This window comes from Mesoplodon bidens (assembly GCF_964165515.1).
Source record: "Mesoplodon bidens genome assembly, chromosome: 20".
In the NCBI taxonomy this organism is placed as follows: Eukaryota; Metazoa; Chordata; class Mammalia; order Artiodactyla; family Ziphiidae; genus Mesoplodon; species Mesoplodon bidens.
Genome location: NC_138181.1, coordinates 6,933,850 through 6,958,816, shown reverse-complemented (window position 1 = coordinate 6,958,816; position 24,967 = coordinate 6,933,850). Strand labels below are relative to the sequence as shown.

At 43.1% G+C, this 24,967-nt stretch overlaps 1 protein-coding gene across 10 annotated transcripts in view; it reads left to right on the top strand.

The window, feature by feature from the left end:
* PSD3 (pleckstrin and Sec7 domain containing 3) overlaps window positions 1-24,967 on the top strand; it is a 559,242-nt gene that overhangs the window by 519,287 nt on the left and 14,988 nt on the right. For 9 of the 10 annotated variants that reach the window (XM_081221103.1, XM_081221102.1, XM_081221100.1 and 6 more), the window contains one exon: window positions 11,606-11,749. In XM_081221103.1, coding sequence (XP_081077229.1) covers window positions 11,606-11,749 — 144 coding nt within the window. Of the gene's footprint in view, window positions 1-11,605; window positions 11,750-24,347; window positions 24,540-24,967 lie in introns of those variants that run through there. The other variant, XM_081221104.1, reaches the window with a different exon arrangement.

Genomic DNA, 24,967 nt, shown 5'->3' with positions numbered 1-24,967 from the left:
TCTTCAAGATCTACTGGACCTCCTTTTCTACTCATCAAAATAGTCATTTTCAGACATTAATGTGCATAAGAATTACCTGGGGACTTATTTAAAGTGCACATTTCTCATCCCACGGCCCCCCGCCTTGATTGATCAGGTCTGGACCAGGGTCCCAGGTAATATGTGTGTTTCTGAGACACACCAGTGTCCTGCCATATGCAGTGCAGACCAGAGACCCTGCCCTGTGACAAAACCTGCCTCCGTTTCACTACTTCTCTGGAGACCTGTACCTCATGACGGTGTCATTTCCTCAGGTATCTTGTCCTGTTTTCTGCTTTGAATTCCAACCACTGTTCTGTAGAAGTTTGACTCAATGGACGATTACTAAATGCTAACTACTGAGGGCCAGCCTTGTGATTAACCCAGTCGCAAACAGGGGATTCTGTGTTTGCTTCTCACCCTCGTGCTATCCTGTGCTTTGACCACATGGCAGTAGTGCTAAGGACAAGGTGAGTGGGGCAGTGTTGGTTCACAAACTGGCCCCATATGAGGAGGGCAAGGAGAGACCGAAGAAAGAGGCAGCCACTCCGGACTGGTAGGTGGCAGGTTTAATACGCAAGGGAACTTACGAGGCTTGTCTTGGGCATCTGAGACACAGTGGATCTCTGCACCCGCCTCCAGGATCTTAAAGTTTATAAGCAGCCTTAAGTGGGTTCCAGTCAGGTAGGCCGTCCAGATGGTCCCAACACCACCTTACTGTCTCAAGGCCGCGTCCTTGGGCAGCTCCTAGCAAGGGGAAGGCAAGCAGAACGCACATTCCGGGGGCGGGGGCTGGGTGAGGAGCCTCCGGGTGCCCAGGTCCAGCTCCAGGGTCAACCGGCTGACTCGCCCTCTCAATGCCCCTCTCCACAGGCAGACGTTGGGAACAGAGGGCTTTCAGAGGATGAAGGCATTCTCAGAGTGTGTCCCTCACTGGCCAGAAGCACACCCTTCCCACCCCACTCAACGACATACTTTCAGTCCTGTCACTTCTACTTCCTACACATCTTTCATATCCTACCCACATCTCTTAATTCAGACTCTTGTTATCTTGTACCCAGATCACTGGTGTCCTAATTTTTTGGTCATTTACCTTATCAACACTAAATACTTGAGCAGATATCCTTCAATATGTGTATTTTTTAATAAAATATATTACATGTCTTACTATCAATATAACATGAAAAAGTGCTGAACATCATTAGTCATTAGGGGTATACAAATCAGAACCATGAGATACCATTAGGATGGCCATAAGTTTTTTAAAATTTTTATGATAAGTAATATATTGGTGAGGTTATGGAGAAATTAGAACTCTCATATATTGCTGATAGGAATGTAAAATGAAGCAGCTTCTTTGGAAGACACTTTGGTGGTTTATCAAATGATTAAACATGGAGTTAGCATGTGACCCAATAATTTCACCCCACTTTGATAACAAGAGAATGAAAACATACATTCACCTAAAAATTTTTACATGAATGTTCACAGCAGCATTATTCAAACAGCCAAAGGTGGAAATGGCCATCAGCTGATAAATGGATGAATAAAACCTGATATATCCATACAATGGGACTTTATTCAGCCATAAAACAGTGAAGCACTGATAAATCCTACAGTGTAGATGAACCTTGGAAACCTTGCTAAGTAAAAGAAGCCAGTCACAGAAGGAACGTGTTGTGTGATTCTATTCCAAAAGGGTCTCTTTTAGGGGATCTAAAATGTCATAAAATTAAATGTGGTGATGGTTGCACAGCCCTGTGAATATATTTTAAAAACTCTGAATTGTACATTTCAAATGGGTGATTTGTGTGGTAAAGTGTGAATTATATCTCAGTGCTGATTTTAAAAATTCTTTCCAGTGGATCACCTTGCCTGGGGCGCATGCCCTGCCTTGGAAAACTCTGGCAGACCCTTCCTAGAACCACGGGAGATCTCCCTTCCTCTCATCTTGCTTCTCTTCAATCCATCCTGCACAGTTCTGGCTAAAACATGATTGCTTTGATGTCACTTAACCTTAACTGGCTCACATTTGCCAACAAGATGCAGTCTAGACTCCTTGGCATGAACTTGGACCACACTTTGTTTGCTACACGTTTTCAGAATAGACAAGCTTTCGTATTCATTTACTAGAGGGTTGAATTAAATAGTTAACATATACTAGGTACTCAATAAAACAATTAGGTTATTACGCTGAAGCTCACTAAACACTGCTTAAGGTCTTTAAAACCGTCTTAAACGTGAAATGATGAAACAAAATGTTTCTGATGGTGCTTTCAGCAATAGCCCCCCTCGGGCTGACTTGAAGGCAGGTGTTCTTTAGTCTATAATTCCTGCGGCTTGGGTTTGATGAAGCTGCAGTATTTAGCAATTTGACCTGTTAATTGCCTAGCAGATTCCTAGAAATGCCATTACCTTCTAAATCATATCTACTTTAAAACAGCACAAGGAAACAGTCTAAAGTCTCCCTCTTTACCTCCCCCTTTTTAAAAAAGTAAGTCAACTTATTCCATTTTTAAAAAGTAAGTCAGTTCCTGTTTCCTGAGAGACCCATATATCAGGTACTGTGTGAGGTGTGTGGGCATTACAGAAATAGCTCAGACTTGGTTTTGGCTCTCAGCTAATGAAAGCTGAAGGGGTCAGTTGATGTTAGGCAGGTCACGTCTACAAGCCAGAACGGTGCCTCCCGTTGTCTCCCCCGCCCAGCACCATGCTAGACACTGGATGAGCTGAGAGAAGGGAAAGTGACCTTGCACCGCCTCCAGAGAGCTTATAAACAGTAGAGGAGACGACATTCCCGCAGGGGTCAGGGTATGTTTTGTACTGAGCGTGTGGTGTAGACTTGTAAGTGCCGTACAGGCAGCTGAGGAATCGGCTGTGAATCCGGGGAACTCTGGCTTTGAGTGGGGTTTGCAGAAAGGACCTGGTTGTTAAAACCGGGTGTCTAAGAGCCACGGGAGAGAAGGCAGTTGAGGACCAATGCGTTTACCAAGAGCCTTGACGGCTCAGGTCAGCCCTGATCCAGCAGGGAGCAGACTGTTTTGAAGCTCATGTTTTCAGCAGCCCTTTGGATTTTATACAGTTGTCTGGAGGCTCGGAGTTGGGAGAATGGGGCTGCTACCCCTCTGCCTTTACCTCTGGGGCCTCAAGCAAGGACTTGACCTTTCTGGATCTCCATGGCCTCCAAGAGGAAGAGGTTAGAGGGGCGAAGGCCAGGTTCTCTTTCACTTTAGAATTCCTGGGGTTCTGTATTCCACAGTGGGAAAAAGCAGCCAGCACAGCACCTGTCAACCTCGTAGGTGTCCAGTTAGAGTGCGGGCGGACAGCTGTGTCCTCCCCCCCCCAGACCTCTGCCCCTCCCTCTGGTCTTCTCCCGTTCTCCCCTCCCTAAGTCTTAGGCTTGGTGTAAAAGGATGGAGAGCTGACTTCTGGGCCTGGCTGGTGGCTGAACCGTTGGGCTGAGCTTCGGAAGGGAAGGCTCCTGCACTGTCTCAGCCCTGGACTCACTGTGAGATCTTGAACACCGGCTTGCCTGTCCCCATTGCCCCAGCAGCTAAGAAATACTTTCTTCATGAAATTAGAGTTTGGTTTTTTTTTTAACATCTTTACTGGAGTATAATTACTTTACAATGGTCTGTTAGTTTCTGCTTTATAACAAAGTGAATCAGCTATACATATACATATATCCCCATATCTCCTCCCTCTTGCATCTCCCTCCCACCCTCCCTATCCCACCCTTCTAGGTGATCACAAAACACTCAGCTGATCTCCCTGTGCTATGTGGCTGCTTCCCACTAGCTATCTGTTTTACATTTGGTAGTGTATATATGTCCATGCCACTCTCTCACTTAGTCCCAGCTTACCCTTCCCCCTCCCCATGTCCTCAAATCCATTCTCTACCTCTGTGTCTTTATTCTTGTCCTGCCCCTAGGTTCTTCAGAACATTTTTTTTTAAGATTTCATATATATGTGTTAGCATACGGTATTTGTTTTTCTCTTTCTGACTTACTTCACTTTGTATGACAGACTCTAGGTCCATCCACCTCACTACAAATAACTCAATTTTGTTTCTTTTTATGGCTGAGTAATATTCCATTGTATATATGTGCCACATCTTCTTTATCCATTCGTCTGTTGATGGACACTTAGCTTGCTTCCATGTCCTGGCTATTGTAAATAGAGCTGCATTGAACGTTGTGGAACATGACTCTTTTTGAATTATGGTTTTCTCAGGGTATATGCCCAGTAGTGGGATTGCTGTATCATATGATAGTTGTATTTTTAGTTTCTTAAGGAACCTTCATATTGTTCTCCATAGTGACTGTATACATTTACATTCCCACCAACAGTGCAAGAGGGTTCCCTTTTCTCCACACCTTCTCCAGCATATTGTTTGTAGCTTTTTTGGTGATGGCCATTCTGACTGGTGTGAGGTGATACCTCACTGTAGTTTTGATTTGCATTTCTCTAATGATTAGTGATGTTGAGCATCCTCTCATGTGTTTGTTGGCAATCTGTATATCTTCTTTGGAGAAATGTCTATTTAGGTCTTCTGCCCATTTTTGGATTGGATTGATTGTTTTTTTTGATATTCAGCTGCTTGTGCTGCTTGTAAATTTTGGAGATTAATCCTTTGTCAGGTGCTTCATTTGCAAATATTTTCTCCCATTCTGAGGGTTGTCTTTTCGTCTTGCTTATGGTTTCCTTTGCTGTGCAAATGCTTTTAATTAGGCCCCATTTGTTTATTTTTGTTTTTATTTCCATTTCTCTAGGAGGTGGGTCAAAAAGGATCTTGCTGTGATTTATGTCACAGAGTGTTCTGCCTATGTTTTCCGCTAAGACTTTTATAGTGTCTGGCCTTCCATTTAGGTCTTTAATCCATTTGGACTTTATTTTTGTGTATGATATTAGAGAGTGTTCTAATTTCATTCTTTTACATGTAGCTATCCAGTTTTCCCAGCGCCACATATTGAAGAGGCTGTCTTTTCTCCATTGTATATTCTTGCCTCCTTTATCAAAAGTAAGGTGACCATATGTGTGTGGGTTTATCTCTGGGCTTTCTATCCTGTTCCATAGATCTGTATTTCTGTTCCTGTGCCAGTATCATACTGTCTTGATTACTGTAGCCTTGTAGTATAGTCTGAAGTCAGGGAGCCTGATTCCTCCAACTCTGTTTTTCTTTCTCAAAATTGCGCTGGCTATTCGGGGCCTTTTGTGTTTCCATACAAATTGTGAAAATTTTTGTTCTAGTTCTGTGAAATATGCCAGTGGTAGTTTGATAGGGATTGCATGGAAACTATAGATTGCTTTGGGTAGTATAGTCATTTACACAATGCTTATTCTTCCATTCCAAGAACATGGTATGTCTCTCCATCTGTTTGTATCATCTTTAATTTCTTTCATCAGTGTCTTATAGTTTTCTGCATACAGGTCTTTTGTCTCCTTAGGTGGGTTTATTCCTAGGTATTTTATTCTTTTTGTTGCAGTGGTAAATGGGAGTGTTTCCTTAATTTCTCTTTCAGATTTTTCATCATTAGTGTATAGAAATGCAAGAGATTTCTGTGCATTAATTTTGTATCCTGCTACTTTACCAAATTCATTGATTAGCTCTAGTAGTTTTCTGGTGGCATCTTTAGGATTCTCTATGTATAGTATCATGTCATCTGCAAACAGTGATAGCTTTACTTCTTCTTTTCTGATTTGGATTCCTTTCATTTATTTTTCTTCTCTGATTGCTGTGGCTAAAACTTCCAAAACTAGGTTGAATAATAGTGGTGAGAGTGGGCAACCTTGTCTTGTTCCTGATCGTAATGAAAATGGTTTCAGTTTTTCACCATTGAGAACGATGTTGGCTGTGGGTTTGTCATATATGGCCTTTATTATAATGAGGTAAGTTCCCTCTATGTCTATTTTTTGGAGGGTTTTTATCATAAATGGGTGTTGAATTTTGTTGAAAGCTTTTTCTGCATCTATTGAGATGATCATATGGTTTTTATCCTTCAGTTTGTTACTGTGGTATATCACATTGATTGATTTGCGTATATTGAAGAACCTTTGCATTCCCGGGATATACCCCACTTGATCATGGTGTATGATCCTTTTAATGTGCTGTTGGATTCTGTTTGCTAGTATTTTGTTAAGGATTTTTGCATCTATGTTCATCAGTGATATTGGCCTGTAGTTTTCTTTCTTTGTGACATCCTTGCCTGGTTTTGGTATCAAGGTGATGGTGGCCTCATAGAATGAGTTTGGGAGTGTTCCTCCCTCTGGTATATTTTGGAAGAGTTTGAGAAGGATAGGTGTTAGCTCTTCTCTAAATGTTTGATAGAATTCGCCTGTGAAGCCATCTGGTCCTGGGCTTTTGTTTGTTGGAAGATTTTTAATCACAGTCTCAATTTCAGTACTTGTGATTGGTCTGTTTATATTTTCTATTTCTTCCTTGTTCAGTCCTGGAAGGTTGTGCTTTTCTAAGAATTTGTCCATTTCTCCCAGGTTGTCCATTTTATTGGCATAGAGTTGCTTGTAGTAATCTCTCATGATCTTTTGTATTTCTGCAGTGTCAGTTGTTACTTCTCCTTTTTCATTTCTAATTCCATTGATTTGAGTCTTCTCCCTTTTTTTCTCGATGAGTCTGGCTAATGGTTTATCAATTTTGTTTATCTTCTCAAAGAACCAGCTTTTAGTTTTATTGATCTTTGCTATTGTTTCCTTCATTTCTTTTTCATTTATATCTAATCTGATCTTTATGATTTCTTTCCTTTTGCTAACTTTGGGGATTTTTTGTTCTTCTTTCTCTGATTGCTTTAGGTGTAAGGTTAGGTTGTTTATTTGAGATGTTTCTTGTTTCCTGAGGTAGGATTGTATTGCTATACGCTTCCCTCTTAGAACTGCCTTTGCTGCATCCCGTAGGTTTTGGGTCATCATGTTTTCATTGTCATTTGTTTCTAGGTATTTTTTGATTTCCTCTTTGATTTCTTCAGTGGTCTCTTGGTTATTTAGTAATGTACTCTTTAGCCTCCATGCGTTTGTATTTTTTACAGATTTTTTTCCTGTAATTGATATCTAGTCCCATAGCATTGTGGTTGGAAGGATACTTGATACCATTTCAATTTTCTTAAATTTACCAAGGCTTGATTTGTGACTCAAGATATGATCTATCCTGGAAAATGTGCCATGAGCAACTGAGAAGAAAGTGTATTCTGTTGTTTTGGGATGGAATGTCCTATAAATATCACTTAAGTGCATCTTGTTTAATGTATCATTTAAAGCTTGTGTTTCTTTCTTTATTTTCATTTTGGATGATCTGTCCATTGGTGAAAGTGGGGTATTAAAGTCCCCTACTATTGTTTTGTTACTGTCAATTTCCCCTTTAATGGCTGTTTGCATTTGCCTTATGTACTGAGGTGCTCCTATGTTGGGTGCATAAGTATTTACAATTGTTATATCTTCTTCTTGGATTGACCCCTTGATCATTATGTAGTGTCCTTCTTTGTCTCTTGTAATAGTCTTTATTTTAAAGTCTATTTTGTCTGATATGAGAATTGCTACTCCAGCTTTCTTTTGATTTCCATTTGCATGGAATATCTTTTTCCATCCCCTCACTTTCAGTCTGTGTGTGTCCCTAGGTCTGAAGTGGGTCTCTTGTAGACAGCATATATGCTGGTATTTTTTTTGTATCCATTCAGCCCGTCTGTGTCTTTTGGTTGGAGCATTTAATACATTTACATTTAAGGTAGTTATCGATATGTATGTTCCTATTACCATTTTCTTAATTGTTTTGGGTTTGTTATTGTAGATCTTTGAAAAGTTCCTTTGGCATTTGTTGTAAAGCTGATTGGGAGGTGCTGAATTCTCTTAGCTTTTGCTTGTCTGTAAAGGTTTTGATTTCTCTGTCAAATCTGAATGAGATCCTTGCTGGATAGAGTAATCTTGGTAGTAGGTTTTTCCCTTTCATCACTTTAAATATGTCCTGCCACTCCCTTCTGGCTTACAGAGTTTCTGCTGAAAGATCAGCTGTTAACCTTATGGGGATTCCCTTGTATGTTATTTGTTGTTTTTCCCTTGCTGCTTTTAATATTTTTTCTTTGTATTTAATTTTTGATAGTTTGACTAATATGTGTCTTGGCATGTTTCTCCTTGGATTTGTCCTGTATGGGACTCTCTGCGCTTCCTGGACTTGATTGACTATTTCCTTTCCCATATTAGGGAAGTTTTCAACTATAATCTCTTCAAATATGTTATCAGTCCCTTTCTTTTTCTATTCTTCCTCTGTGACTGCTATAATTCGAATGTGGGTGCATTTAATGTTGTCCCAGAGGTCTCTAAGACTGTCCTCGATTCTTTTCATTCTTTTTTCTTTATTCTTCTCTGTGGTAGTTATTTCCACTATTTTATCCTCCAGGTCACTTATCCATTCTTCTACCTCAGTTATTCTGCTGTTGATTCTGTCTAGAGAATTTTTAAATTCATTTATTGTGCTGTTCATCATTGTTTTTTTTGCTCTTTAGTTCTTCTAGGTCCTTGTTAAACATTTCTTGTATTTTCTCCATTCTATTTCCAAGATTTTGGATCATCTTTACTATCACTACTCTGAATTCTTTTTGAGGTAGACTGCCTATTTCCTCTTCATTTGTTTGGACTGGTGGGTTTTTTCATTGCTCCTTCATCTGCTCTGTGTTTTCTGTCTTCTCATTTTTCTTAAGTTACTGTGTTTGGGGTCTCCTTTTCGCCATCTGCAGGTTTGTAGTTCCCGTTGTTTTTGGTGTCTGCCCCCAGTGGGTAAGGTTGGTTCAGTGGGTGGAGGGGACTGGTGCCTGTGTTCTGGTGAATGAGGCTGCTTCTTGTCTTTCTGTGGGCAGGACCACATCTGGTTATGTGTTTTGGGGTGTCTGTGTCCTTATTATGATTTTAGGCAGCCTCTCTGCTTGTGGGTGGGGTTGTGTTCCTGTCTTGGTAGTTGTTTGGCATAGGGTGTCCAGCACTGGAGCTTGCTGGTCGTTGAGTGCAGCTGGGTCTTAGTGTTGAGATGGAGATCCCTGGGAGAGCTTTCACCGTTTGATATTACGTGGAGCCAGGAGGTCTCTAGTAGACCAATGTCCTGAACTCAGCTCTCCCACGTCAGAGGTACAGGCCTGACACCTGGCTGGAGCACCAAGACCCTGTCAACCACACAGCTTTTGGGAAGTCTGAGGTCTTCTGCCAGCATTCAGTAGGTGTTCTGTAGGAGTTGTTCCACATATAGATGTATCTCTGATGTATTTGTGGGGAGGAAGGTGATCTCCATGTCTTACTCCTCCTCCATCTTGAAGGTCTCCTCTAGAGTTTGGTATTTTAAAGGAAAATATGAAATTTTCTTCAAAGTCAAAATATTATATAAGTAGGAGAAAAATTAAATATTAAGTGACATCATCTGAAACTTGCCTTTTGGTTAAAATTTCATTGTATGTGCTATCACAGGTGCTACCAATGTACATCACTTGACATATAACAGTAGTTTTTCTTGCATCTATTACTTTAATGCCACTACTTAAGCTGTGAGTTCCTAATTTAAAACAGTTTCAACTAGTACATGCCATTTGCTATCTCTGTTCCTTTTCTTTGAACTTTGTCAGGTGTATTTCTCTGCCTTCTGTGAATTCCCCTTTGTTAGCATTGTCCCATGAGAATGGTCTGCACGCTTCCCTAATGGATTCTAAGGGCAAAGACAAAAGGGAGGAGAACAGCAAGCTTCCTGATTGGTCTTTCTTCACGGTGGATATAACAGATTTGATTGCATGAGCCTAAGAACATGTTGCGTCTTGTGGCTCCTGCCTTCCTCCTTCTCCGTTTGTACATCCACTTTTGTTAGGAAAGTCTGTGTGTCTCCTGTATGGTGGGATTCTAGCATTGAAATAATTTGTGTGGTCTATATCCATATATGCCCGTAAGAACCACTTGGAATTTTTATTTCAGTGGTGAAAATAGACAGATTTAAGAGGCATGATTTTAAAATGCTTCTATTTTGAGATTATCTCCTTGATTCTTGCTTCATGAAGATGATGAAGCTGGAGTAAAGCACTGCACATTGAATTTAGACATTTATTTGACTGTGAATCAACTGTACACTATAAACTATAAACTGTGAGTCATTGTACTTACAGATCTGGACTCAACAGAAAAATGGGTCCAGTGTTTCAGCAGCCAGTTCACAGAAGAGGAATTCCAGTAAACATACGAAAAGATGTTCATCCTCACTTGTAATCAGGAAGATGTAAATTCAAATCATTTTATACCCATAAAATTAGCAAAAATTAGCAAGTGTGATATCAAATTTTGGCAAGGATGTAGAAAAATGTGAAGTTTCAAGCCTATTGTAGAAATGTAAACTGGTGGAAACACTTTGGAAAACAGTTTAGCATCATTTTAAAGATGTACATTTTCCAAAATCCAGAAATTTCAGTTCTTGCTGATCACAGGCAGACTTCAGAGACATTGTCGGTTCAGTTTCAGAGCACTGCAATGAAGTAAATATCTCAATAAAGCACGTCACACAGATTTTTTTGGTTTCTCAGTGCATATAAAAGTTATGTTACACTGTACCCCAGTCTACTAAGTGTGCAATAGCATTCTGTCTAGAAAAACTAGATACCTTATTGAAGAAATGCTTTATTGCTAAAAAATGCTAACCATCATCTGAGCCTTCAGTGAGTTGTAGTAGTAACATCAAAGATCACTGGTCCCAGACCGCCATAACAAATATAATCATAATGAACAAGTTTGAAATATTATGAGAATTACCAAATGTGGCACAAAGACACAACGTGAGCAAATGTTAGAAAAATGGCATCGATAGACTTGCTTGACACAGGGTTTCCACAGACCTTCAGTTTGTAAAAAAACAACGTTATCTGCTAAGTGTGATGAAACGAGATGTGCCTGTATGCTATAGGGAAATTCTTGCTCATATTCACTAGGCAACCTGCATAAGAACGTAGCATCATTTATAGCAGCCCAGAGAAACCAAAAACAACTTAAATATCCTTCAGTAAAATTTGAGGTTGAGGGAAGTCAGAGCCTCTACTATTTGGGAGGGAAAAGCATAGGTCACTACATTTTTTAGAATAGCTTCTTTCAGAATGATTATTTCTTGATGGCATTGCTTGTCTCAAAAAGGAAAACAACATATGCAGGTAGGTCTTCATCTGTGGTGACAGACAGGACAGCACCGCTGAGGATGTGAAATGGAGAAAAAACCGAACTGTGCAGCCCTCAGGGTGGGCGCCTGACTCTGCAGCCGGTGCCTTGCCTGCTTGAGTATCTCTCAGGAGGCCTGGTCTCAACTCCCTGGCAGTTACTCCTGACACAGGGCTATGAAAGCATTTGGTTTTGTGACCAGGGGCCTGGTTAGGGAGGCTGGCCTTGGCCTTGGTTGCCATTTTTCGAAGGTACACGTGGACCCTGGCCTGAGAAAGTTGGTAAGATGTGGCAACAGAGGCACGTTGGACTGTTCTGATGATTTAATGTCATTCATCATAAGGGAGTTTTTTAAGTGTGCTACAGTTGTTTATTGATTTTTCTGGATGCTAAATGGTTTAATACTTTCCTGCAGGAGGAACAGCTGAAATCTCACGAAAGCAAGCTGAGGCAGATCACCACAGAGCTAGCCGAGCACCGCTCCTACCCACCTGACAAGAAGGTTAAAGCCAAGGAGGTGGATGAGTACAAACTCAAAGATCACTATCTGGAGTTCGAGGTGTGTTGAACCTAAATGTAATAATTGCCTGTCCCTGAGCTATTTTATGATTTTTTTTCCATGAGGCAGGTTTTTTTTTATACTTCCTGTAACTGTGGGCAATGTACCTTGACCCTGCCTCTCCCTGGGGAGCTCTGTGCAGGGTCTAGGTCATGGTGGCCCCTCATGTTCATGGTTCTGTTTAAGCATCAAACAAGCATCCAGGAATAATTGCCAGTTTATGCACTTAAAAGCAAATAGCCTGCGTGTTGGAATAGCAGGTGCTGGCTGCAAGACAAAAAAACAACAAGTAGATGGACATGCCAGGGTGGACAGCTGCTTTCTCTGTTTCTGCACCTCTTCCAGCACAGTCTTAGTCAGAAAAAGTACTGCAGAGGAAATGAGCTACAGGGCGACATGATGCTTCTTCCTGCTGCCAGGCAACAGATGCATTTTTCCTCTTACCAGTCACTCCTTCACAGGGGGGCTAGTTGTGCACATCCATAAACTATAGCAAGTGTGGTCATTAAAAGGGATGGGGAGGATCCGTACACTCTGGGAAGACAGAAAATTTAAAAGCAAGTTGAAAGCAGTATAAATAGTAACTGTTACCTTTGACTACATTTTCTCCCAAGTTAGCGTCAGGGTTATGCAGGATCCTCTGACCCTCCCCCTTCAGCTGCCACTTAAAGACACTGAAAGTATCTCTTTTTTTAAGTTGATGGCCTGTAGTCCAAAATGAAGAACAATTCTCTTTAAATTATTTACAGTCTTTTTCTGTTGAGTGTGTTGAATCCATCTTTGTTCTTTTTCATTGTAGCTCTGGTCTATTCTACTTATTCATCTCCTCTTTCCCATCTTACAATCGTGTTTCTTCCTTGGGCTTGGAATGTAGCGTCATCTGAGCACCCTCGCCCTGGCCCCTGCCAGCCCCCAGGGTCTGAGCAGGAGCCAGATCCCGGTGCTCTGCCCCTGCGGTGTCCCTCCTGTCCCTCGCCTGCCACCGGTGTTGCTTTTATGCCTCTCCGCCCAAGTGCTGGGTTTTCCTGTCTCCCCTGAGCCTGGCGGCTGCTTCCTGTCGTCAGTTCATCCTGCATGCTCCTGTCAGTTAGCTTTCTAAGGCATGCGTCTGCTCAGCAGCTGCCCTTGCTTTTCCCCACAATTTACCTTCAGATGAAGTCCAGTCCTTAGTCTGAGAGGATTTGGGTTCCTTCTGTCTTTCCACCACACGGGTCTTCCCACCACGACCTCCATGGATATCAGTCACATTTCTGCCCACTCTGCTCTCTCCAAACACGCTTTGTACGCCTTTGTTCATCTACTTTATTCTGCCCCAACTGCTCTTCCCCTTATTTCATTTCTGAAAATGCTGTTCATCTTCCAAGATGCAGCCCTATGAAAAGCCTGCTCTAAACCTGCTGGTTACCGTCCTGCACGGTGACTCCTGTTATGGTGATTTCAGGGAGTCTTTGTATCTATGGCTTCCGCGCCAAGGCTGTGAGCCCTTGGAGTGCAGGGGCCTCAGGTCCATTTTTAATGTCTGCTCTGTGCTTGCTTTTGGGCTGCACAGGATTTCATGGAAGCTTTTAAAAGTCTTTTTCTGAGTTATAAAATTTCTGTTACAAAATGTGACATTTGGTCCCCTGCAGATCCATGTACTAGTTTTCTTCATGGTTAAGCAGGTCCTTGCTCTGGGCAGATGAAGAAAGATCTTTCTTTTATTAAAGGAGAAAGTTTATTAGCTAAAACTTTGGAAGCCTTACCAGCAAAAGACTTGAAAAAAATACCTTTTAAAAAACAAGAAAACTAAGCAGCTCATCTCTCCCCACGCTTGTTCATTCTTGGGAGATGGGAGTTCTCAAAAATCAATCACAATTCTTCACACGTCTGGAGTGGCTTTCAGCTGTAGCCCCTTTAGTTTCACACGTGCTAATTAAATTTCCCAGCACCTCAGGCCCCTGCTGCCAGCTCTCAACACCTTGCCCTGAGCCCTGGGCTCGAAGGCTACAAGTCTCTTCCCAGGAGGCAGGGGCGGTGGCAGGACCATAGAAGGGATGCCACTGCTAGAAGCACTCTCTGCTTTTGCATCCACTGTGGTGCCCCTTTTCTGAAAATGTAACTCAGCAAAAGCCGGCATTTTCATTTCCTGACATGAACTTAGACCAACGTTTGTGGAGATAAGTCTTGCTTTCCTCACATTGTCACATCAAGGCTTCCCTGGTGGCTCAGCAGTTGAGAGTCCGCCTGCCGATGCAGGGGATGCGGGTTCGTGCCCCGGTCCGGGAGGATCCCACATGCCGCGGAGCAGCTGTGCCCGTGAGCCATGGCCGCTGAGCCTGCGCGTCCGGAGCCTGTGCTCCGCAACGGGAGAGGCCGCAGCGGTGAGAGGCCCGTGTAACGCAAAAAAAAAAAAAAAAAAAAAAAATTGTCACATCAAGGAGCCTGAAGATTGCATTCCAGGACTTTGGCTCATTAAAATCTTCTCATATGGTAATATGTCAGGCATGCTGGATTGTCTGTCAAACTGCGTTGACCTGTGTCACCAGAAAGGCAGACGGGCACCTCACTTCATAGAGGTTATCTCAAAAAATTTTTGTAATCTTTTTTTTTTAAAGCGAATCATTATTTTTCACTAACTTAAAATTGAAGTACTGTATCTTTCGGGGTCCACTTTGCTGTTAGTTCAGCCACCAGAATTTGTCTTGTGTGTGTGCCTTAGAGACGCTCTGCAGAGAATTCAGTGCTTGGCCTTTTACAGCCTTCCCTAGCAGGCTGCTCTATTTCCTGAACAGGAGGTCTGAGTGTTACTGACCGTCCTATGTACTTTGTTCATTGCTCTATCCCAGCTTCTGGAATATGGACTGAGTGCTTGATACATATTTGTTGAGTGAATAAATGGAATTTTGTCATTGAGTATAAAAGATAACATCAGAGGAAGTGGTTCCCTGAGAAAGCTTAGTAGCTCCCCTGAAAACAAATGTGATAAGCAGACAGCAGTGTCTGCAGTTCATTGTGACCTCAGATGGACAGTGACAGGAAGGGAAGCTTGAATCCCATCTGCATCCTTGTCACCAGGGAAGAACACAGGCCGGAGCCTCTTCTCTCACCTGTTCCTGCAGTAAGGGGCTCCCTGTGGTTTCAGAGCAGTTCTTGTAATTTTCACATCTTGGTACGAAAAACATCTTTATTTTGTTAGAATATTAAGCTGTTGGTAATAACACTGGGGTTTTTTCTAACTTAATGCGTTTCAGTTATTTATATCCCAAGTTGCTTTGAGTACAAACAGTTCTTCGTAGTGGGCCAAATTCACAGCTCTTTCTATGACTTAGAAATTCTCCAAACCCTGACTGACAGTAAATGATTAGAAACTCTGGTAAATAAGAAGGTTCAGTGGTTGTTTTTTGTTTGTTTGTTTTAACATCTTTATTGGAGTCTAATTGCTTTACAATGGTGTGTTAGTTTCTGCTTTATAACAAAGTGAATCAGTTATACATATATCCCCATATCTCTTCCCTCTTGCGTCTCCCTCCCTCCCACCCTCCCTAGCCCACCCCTCCAGGTGGACACAAAGCACCAAGCTGATCTCTCTGTGCTATGTGGCTGCTTCCCACTAGCTATCTGTTTTACATTTGGTAGTGTATATATGTCCATGCCACTCTCTCACTTTGTCCCAGCTTACCCTTCCCCCTCCCGTGTCCTCAAGTCCATTCTCTTGTTTGTTTGTTTTTGAAGTCTATAAAAAGTCTACAGAGAACAAGGAGAATTCCATCAGTCTCAGCCGTAGCCTGTAAGAATATTCACTATTGCTGTAAGCAGCAAACTCCCCTCAGAATGGCTGTTAGTTGACCAAGTTCATGCCTCTCTCTCTTTATTGCATATTCATAGGGGATGGGGAGGGGTGGCATTGCTTTGTTTTTGATTGAATTGGTTCCCCCAAGCTGTGGCTGTTACTTGTTTAGAAGAGTTCCTGTGGAGTCTGATCTCAGTTTTGAAAGGGTTGTTAGGCATCACAGTCTGTGTAAGAAACTCGCCATCATTTCCCAGTTTCAAAAAATAAATACCAGAAATGGCCTCACTTCCTTATAACTTATTTCTACTTTATTCAGTTCCCTTTTCACTTAAAAATGTTTAACTGATCTCCATCTTTCTAGTACATTTGGAAATTTATCAGGATGTGGGACAGGTGGGTGATTTGTGTCACATATAAAAACTTATAAAGCTCCAGCCACTCGAAGCACAGTAGGCTGGGCTGTGCCCGATACTCCTGGGCCCTTTAAGAAACAGCCCTTGCTAGCACTGTACTTGGCCCCAGAAATTTGTCTTTATGTCTCTTTAGCAGTTAAAGTGAAGATACTGTTTGATCCGGGATGTTTTTCATGTGACATTTAAGATGTTTTCAGTGGCATAAGTTATTAATTCTTAGACCTGAGTAGGGAAAGGGAGACCGTAGCAACCCTAACCTATGAGAAGCGTGACTGGGCTGTAAGAGGTTTGCTGAGGAGGGAGGGACTCCTGAGGGCAGGCTAACAGAGGCTCCCGGGTTCACTGCAGAGCCAGTGGAAACCTGGCAGGCAGCACCAGACCAGTGCATTTCATGGGCCAGCAGACCTAAGGTCAGAATGTTTTCTTTGGCCATCGCAGTGCTGGATCTGTTTTCACTGAGATTTGAATGCATTTAGGCAAGACCTGCAGGGCCCTCCCCACCACCCCTTAGTATATCAGGCCTAGCAGGCATCCACATTTGTGTTGCTGGCCTGGCCCCTGGGGGCGGTTCAGTTTGCCATCCCTGTACAGAGGCTGCAGACGGTTGGATATGCTTTGTGTCTTAGATCTTTGAACATGGGCTTTGGAATCAACTGTCTCTTCGTGGTTAGAAAATGGATACTTCCAGGTACATGTGTTCGCAGGTTCCAGTCCAGCAGGAAAAGAAGTCCACGTCCCCGATGGCTCTACCCAGATGCAGAATAACTCCCCTTGGCTGAATGGGCTAGAAATCAGCCACATGCCCACTCCTGAATTTCGACCTGGAGTAGCACATGCTTATGGCTTAAGGCAGGCAGGGCCCACACGAACCACATGGCTGGAAGCTCAATTTTAGAAACAACAAATGTCCATTCTAGTAAGACATGTAAATCTCTTGGGACGGAATATTTTAAATCTAGAAAATCTAGGGCATCCTTGAAGCGTGATGCATCTTTTTCTGAATTTCTAATTTTTGGTGGCATGTAAAATGGCGCGATTCCTTCTGAAATTGATGTATTTGAGAATAAGAGTACATTCCATACAGCACCGTTCAGGAAATTCAAAGCAGCTCATATCAAGGAGTGCACGTAATATGCATTTCTGGGTGTAAGCCCTCTGTTTTATCGTTGGGCTATTTGTTGCATGGTGGGTAGGTGGTGGTTTGATGTATTTCTTTTTGAACAGATTCTCTGCTTGTGATCTTAACCCTGCTCCCTCAGATCGCTCAGTCTTTGTCAACATCAGATGAATAATTTTCACGTGACGGTCCACTTTTTCTCTCACAGGAGCAGTGCAAGGGCATATTTCAGTGCACTGCCAGCCGCCACAAGGCTAATCCATCTCTGAAACAAGACGATCTAGCTGTTGATTTGTGAGTGGCCTTGTGTGTAAAAGTACAGAGATAGCTGTGATCACCATCTTTCTTCCTAGCGAGGGGAGAGTCTCAGCTGAAGGAGAGTCTCAGTCTCACTTGAAGAGTCGTCTCAGTCTCAGTAACAGAGTCTAGCCTGGAATCCAGCACTGTCTCCTTTATAGAAAACATCACAGAGGTGATACCCGGTCTGGATCTGAGAAGCTAAGATGTGGCAGGTTAATAGAATTCTTGGGGAAGTTTAGGAATTTTCTTTTTCTAGTAGAAGACTAAGTGTTAGAGTCTAGAGACCCAGGTTCAGCAGCTGCCCAGGCATACAAGTCCAGTTAACTACAGAGACAGGAGTCTTGCATTGCCGTTTGGAGTTGCATTTCGTATGACACGATGAACGAGGGCTGCAGGGCGCTGGATTTTCATCTGTAAAAGATGACGCACGCTTCTGAAGGGAGGAGAAGCCTAGCAACAGGATCCTTTGAATCGCATTTTAAACAGATGATTGAGAAGCAGAACAAACAGCCAGTCACGGGACCCACGGTGACTCTGTCCCTGAATCCCTCCTTACACCTGAAATGTCTGCTCTGAGGAGGGTCACTGCTTTGGGTGAACGTACTGTCTGCCAGAAAAGGGCAAATACTTGCAATTATAAAATAGTAAAATTAGGAAAAGGGATGGACGGGCAGTTAGGAGGCCACTTTAGTCTCATCCTTGGTGTGTTTGGCACTAGTTCTCCTTTCTGGAGCTCAGTTTCTGGCTGTGGAGACGAGATGGGATTGGGTGAACTAACCTATAAGGTCACCTCCAACTCTTTGTTTTTGATGCAAGATACATACTAACAGCAAGCAGTTTATTAGATTAACTCACTCTCACGATGATCCCTGAGAATGGTGTTAAACGTAAAACAAGAATCGTTCAATTTGGGGACGTCAGGGGATCTGGACCTGCTCTGTCCAATAGAGATATAGTGCAAGCCACATATACAATTTTAAATTTTCTAGTAGCTACGCTTAAAAATAAAAGGAAACTGGTAGAATTAATTGCAATAAGATTTTTCAACTTAACACAATATGTCCAAAATATTATCATTTCCACGTGTAATCACTATAAAATATTAAGATATTTGACGCTTTTTTCTTCCTAAGTCTTCAAACTTTAGTATACCTTTACACTTAGGGCACATCTCGGTGTAAGGTGGCCACATTGCACGTGCTCGGGAACCGCCTGAGGCAGTGGCTTCTGTGCTGCTCAGTCCCCCTAAAAGCCAGCTGGGACAGGGAGGCCTGGTCACAAGTGGGGTGCAGGTTTCACGCATAATGGAAGAGGTGCAGCTGTTGTGCACTGTAGGGCTCTACAGTAGTTTGCGGACGGTGTCCCTTCTGTCTAGCTGCCTGTGCCGTGCCTGTTGTTTACTGTTTTGATTGTTACTTCTGGGTGGGGATTCAGTAAAGAAGAGGCCCACCTGGTGTGAGCGCTGTCACCGCAGTGACTTGTGAGAAGGAAGGGCCCCTTCAGTCTCCCCACAAAGCTATTCTCATGCAAATAATGTGAGCGGCCTCCTTCGCAATTCCCTTGGACTTTGTGGTAAGTGACCCTCCCATCCGTTGGTTTGCAGACTGCTGGTACTGTCCGCCCTTTCCTGTGCTAACTCTGTTTTTTTATTTTTACCCAGAATACTTTATCTCTGTCTAACCACTTAAGGTTTCTTCCTACTACTTTCCATAAGAATCTGTATGCTTTTGATGTAGGAGTTTTAAAAACTTGTGTGCTTGAGCCCCTGCTCTGAGTTGCAGAGGCTTGTTGGAGCAGGCTACTGTGGTTCTTTAGGTGTATCTAGTTCAGAATTACTCAATAGACTTATAATGAAAACTTAAAATGTTCTCAGAAATGTTCTTCTGGAAATATTAGGGAAAAATCATATGCAAAAATCCTATGTTTGTACTAGCCTTCTCAGTACAGCCCTCACTGGAAGGCTGGAAGCAGGTCCCCCAGTCACGGACTTGTTGCAGGAGCACCTGTCTGCCTGGACAGCTCCTGGAGGTGTGGCTCGTGTGCATGAGGGACACGTCGGGGCCTCTCACCGGAGGTTTCCTGCCTGACCAGTTCCGGCCTTTGGCCAGTTTGTGGACACAGTCAACCACAGCTGACTTGGTTTCCCATGTGCCTTCCACTCCCCAGACCAGCACTGCGTCTTCATCCACGTGTCAGGCTTCCCTCCTTAGAGTCCTGGGAAGCTTATAGCTGCCCCGCATTCTGCCACTTGTGGAGCTGAGACTGGAGGGGGCAAGGGACTTGCTGAGGCCTGGTCGCTCAGTGTTCTGACTCCACGGGTCGAAGATACTTTACCAAGACAGGCTCAGAATTGGAAACAGAACTGGTGAGATGGAAGAGAGATATTTCAACTGGGCCTGCAGAAGGTGCAAAACTGCTTTGAGCTCAAAAGCAATCAATATATCTTAGGGATGAAGTGTCCTGGGAAGTCAGTGGGGAAGGTAGTTTACCTTCAAAGTTTCCTCAAATCCTACTTTAAAAATTTCCTAGAAAGACTGACCTGTCCCCTTATGACAGGCATTCGCGTTTTGGGACCTGTGCACGTGACAGGCCAGCTACCACAAAGAGTCCCGGGAGCGTGCTTCTGAGAGAAAGCGTGTGCGACTTTAGGGAATCCCAGTACAGCCAGAGCACAAACTAAATATAAACCAAGGATTAAGAGTGTGGCCTGTAGGGGTTTCTCTGGTGGCACAGTGGTTGAGAGTCCGCCTGCCGATGCAGGGGACACGGGTTCGTGCCCCGGTCCGGGAAGATCCCACATGCCACGGAGCGGCTGGGCCCGTGAGCCGTGGCCGCTGAGCCTGCGAGTCCAGAGCCTGTGCTCCGCAACGGGAGAGGCCACAACAGTGAGAGGCCCGTGTACCACAAAAAAAAAAAAAAAAAGAGTGTGGCCTGTATAAGAGTGTTGTCATAACAAATTAAAATTTTGTTTTAGATGTGAGTTCCCTAAGGAAAAACTTAGTTTGAGACAAACTTTTATCCCATAGGAGTTAAATTTAGCCTCTTATCCAGATAAGTAGTATTTCTCTAGCTCAGATTACTTATCTTGGGTATGTAGAAACTTGACTTCACATCTCTGTGTTTCAAAGGACAAATTTTTTTTCCATTAAACTTTTTAATCCCATTGATCCAGAGTTAATTTTCTTTTTCCAGTTAATTTTACACTCAGCTATTGTCAAAACCCTCATGCAAGGCCACGCTGGGCAGAGCCCCCAGAGCCAGGAGCCTGGTGCATGGCAGGTCTGCAGGACTGACCCATGGCTAGGTGGGAACTGGACAATTCTTGAGTTTTCCACCTAGAAAACAAACTGTGTTCTATTTTCTAAGTGAGCTTTGTGGACTTTTAAATTGAGAATTTCGAGTTTAATTTCTAAGAAGAGAAAAAAAATCTGGGTACTAATACTGACTGGGTTTATAGAAAGGGTTTCGAGAGCTGGAGAAACAAAGTGTGAAGAGTGAGAAAGGCGGCAGCGTTTTAAAAATCAGCTCTCAGAATTGGGAAAGCCTTCCTTGACACCGAAGGCCTGTTCTTCTCCACAAAGATGTTGCAAAGGGAAACACACTGCAGGGGATCTGCCTGCCCGGGCCTGGCAGCGGGGGGCCCTGGGAGGGACAAGCACGACAGGGGTGGCCATTGAGCCCTCGCTGCTCTCTGAAGGGCCTGTGGGAGCTCTGGGGGCAGAGACCAGACGCCTTAGGAGCATCAGACCAGGACCACAGGATGGAGACAAAGACACGCTCAAAACGCTTTCTGCAGACCCAGTGCTTTTTGTCCGTATTAGAGTTTTTTGACCTCTTCTGCTTACATTATTATTAGAAGTAAGCTTTTTATTTTAGTTTTTTTTTAATCGAAGTCACAAAGTTCATTTAGAGAGCAGTCGAGCCAAAAGGTAGACTGAAATGAAACAATAGAATTCACACTGCCTCAGGTTTTCCCAGAAAGCCACGAATACAAACTATGCAACCTAAAAATGTGTGTATTGGCTATATTTTGGCAGTGGGTTACCATCACAGGCAGAAGCCTGATAGGAGAATGGCATAGGGAAAAAACGTTAAAATTTTCTTTTAAAAATGTAAGTCCTAGCATAGCTTTCAGATAAGGACTTATAGAAAGCTCTGTTTTTAATGTATTGCTTTCTTAAGTTAGCAGGTAGCAGAGGGTGAGCCAGCCGGGCAAGAAGAAAGTCTGCAAGTCAATTCTGCATCGTCCTATAGAATGCAGAGTGGAGATGAGCAGTTTCTTCCAGAGCTCCTTGTTTTGTTGGCTTGTTTTAATTGTTTTGGTTTGTTTCTTTGTTTTCCAGTGTAGAGATCTAGGAGCAAGAAGTGTTTTGCTATGTACATGACATGATTGGTGTTCTTCTTTCATTTGAAGCTGGCCTTTTACCCTTCCTGACTGAGAAGGGGAAATGTCAGGAGGAAATGTATTCATAACTTGATTGCTGGTGCAGTGAGGTCTGAAGGCAAATGGCAGTGCTAAGTTAGAATTGCCGTTGCAGTTTTCTTTTCATTTAGGCTGTTACTATTGTATTCATGTATCAGAGGTCAAAAAGAGATAGTGTTATATTAACTGAAATGAAAAATGGTATGCAGAGCTCAAGAGAAAAGAAACTGCTCCATCAGATGTGGATGTGATTAAACTTCTTTTCAGATAATAACAATACTCAGGGTTTTTTTTTTTTTAGCACTTAACATTCAACCTAAGCCACAGCTTACTTGGCCTTGGATACTGTATTGTTTTGTTCCTCCCTAGTAAGCATTGCTGCTAGTGAAAGGGATATTTTTCCTACATGTTTGAGAAGTATTCTTACAGGTGATTAAAGACCAACTTAATAAATTAACGTTGCAAAAAATGTAGTAAGGAGGTTACAGAGTGAAGAAACAACTTGATTTTAGGAGAAAAAGAAGCCATTAAGCATTTGAATTGTCTTTGGCTCTCGGCGGTCAAAGAAGGTTTTATGGAAAGCGCAAATCTTACAAAGGAAATTAAGGGAGAGAGCTTGCTGAATGGACAAAACCACAAAAGCAGTGTTCAGATGCTTCTCTGCAGAGAGTAGCCACTGAGCTTGGATTTGGTAAAATCCCATCTCAATTTTCTGATAGTGGGATCAGCTCACACAGTTATACTGCTATGAATCTATTCATACTGTCGGAGAATCTCTGAGCAAGGAAGCTGAGCATACAGCTCTGAAATTTTTAAGAATTGATCTGAGAATGAATCCACAGAGACTAAGACAAAACCTTTAATAACGGGGCTTCCCTGGTGGCACAGTGGTTAAGAATCTGCCTGCCAATGCAAGGGACACAGGTTCAAGCCCTGGTCCGGGAAGATCCCACATGCCACGGAGCAACTAAGCCCATGCACTACAGCTACTGAGCCTGTGCTCTAGAGCCTGCGAGCCACAACTACTGAGCCTATGTGCCACAACTACTGAAGCCCACGCGCCTAGAGCCCATGCTCTGCAACAAGAGGAGCCACCGCAATGTGAAGCCCGCGCACTGCAACAAAGAGTAGCTCCCGCCTAGCGCAACTAGAGAAAACCTGCACGCAGCAACGAAGACCCAACACAGCCAAAAATAAATTAATTAAATAAATAAATTTTTGAGAAAGGGAACAACTGTGAAAATGATTTAAAAAAAAAAAAGACCTTTAATAACGTGACCAAAGTCAGTAACTGTCCCCAAAGCACATCGCATTCTCAGGCTCCCTCTGTCCTTCCTAATGAAAGTACACCCTGGAAGGGCCACGTAATGAAAACTAGCAAGGATTTAGGAAAGTGAATCAATGCCATAGTTAGTGGCCACCTGCCCCCAAGACTGCTCTTTTCACTGTCACATTGCTTCCCACAGACTTGCGTTCTGCAGCCCATCTCATCTTTAACATGCCCGATCTGGAGCTATGTTCATGCTTGCACAGTAGTTACTTTGTGGCGTGAATTATATTAATTAAGACATTCATGTTTTTTTGTTGTTTCTTCTTCCCTTTTTACTATCTGGTTATGAACATTATTGTCAGAGCAAAAGTGTAAAACCTCCATATTGTTATTATTTACTTGTTTAGTGTCAGCAGCAGGTTCCCTCCCATGTTAATATTGATGAGGCTGCTACTGTGACCCACAGAGCTTAGAATCTTAGGTGAGTGTTGAAGTATTTTCCCAAGGGTACATGTGATCCTGGTGCATTACGTGTAAGTCACATGCAAGAGTCATCGGGCAAAGGAATTCACATATAAATGACCCTTGACAGACGCTTATCTTTTTAATGGATGCTTTTGTTAGAAGGTAAATTTAGAGGCTGCCCTGCATGTCAGAACGAGATCTAGTCACTAACAAATGAAGAACCACCGCACTCCACACTCCACAAGTCCAGTTTTTCACTTTTTGTTTTAAAGCTCTAAGTGGGTAATAAAATTTGGTCTTCATGTACTACTACATAAGAGACACTCAGAAAATATGTCTCTGTTTTAGGAACCTCAAAAGTATGATATAAACTACTTTTCTTTCTCTGTAGAGAGAGAGCCCCAGTCTTAAGTACGCAGCCTCAGCGCACTGCAGGGTTTGCGCGGGTGGCGTCTTAACAGCCGTGGTCTGGATGTGGGGGGCATAGACACGTCTTTGCTGAGTGGTGCCACTTAGAGTCAGACCTTAGCATTTTTGTAGAAAACATGGGAATGGGGAACACTGGAGGTGAAAGAGCATTCCCTAGAGGCTACTGACAGAGGGGCTCATCAGGCATCTACCTCTGCATCTATATCCGTGGTTTTACTTTTCTAGAATTTGCCACACTGAGAGTTCAAACTATGTCTTCTATTAGATATGAGAAATTCATTTTCTCATTTGTTCCTTCTTTCCATTTATACACTCATCAAATGTTTACTTAGTGTGTACTCTGTGTTCTCTGTGCTGGCGATATATTAACAAGCAAAAGCCAAGTCCTTGCCCCCATGTGATTGCATTCTAGGATTGGCAGGGGGAAGATAGACAAGATTGTTTCATAAGCAAACTCTAAGGCTCATGGTGAGAATGCTAAGGAGAAAAATAATGCAGTGACCAACATTAGAGCAGGTGTGGCAGTTTTAGGTCTGGATGACCAGGGAAGGCCTCTGCATAAAGGAGACATTTGAGTGAAGACTGAAAGGGGTGACGGAGGCCAGGGAATATGCCCTGTGGGCTCCTGGGGCCATATGCTTCTTGGGCAGAGAGAGCAGCAGGTACTAGAGGTCTGGAGCCAGGAGTGTGTCGGCTATGTTCAAGGACAGCCAGGAGGCAGGGTGACTGGCACACAGCATGCCCGGGGGGGAGCAGTAAGACACCAGACTGGGGGGCGGGGGGCGGCCCTGATGGGGGTTTCCTAGGCCAGTGTAAGGATTTGGGGTTTGGAAGGATTTTTAAGGATGAGAAACCATTGGAGCATTTTGAGCAGATGACACACTCTTACAGTTTAGCCCATGACTCTCTTTCTAGAAGAGTATGCATGGGGGGCAGAGAGGAAGCCGGGGGACTGGAGAGGCAGCTATCGCAGTTATCCAGGCACAAGGTGATGGTGCTTGGTCCAGACTGGAAGTGGTGGCAGCAGAGAGA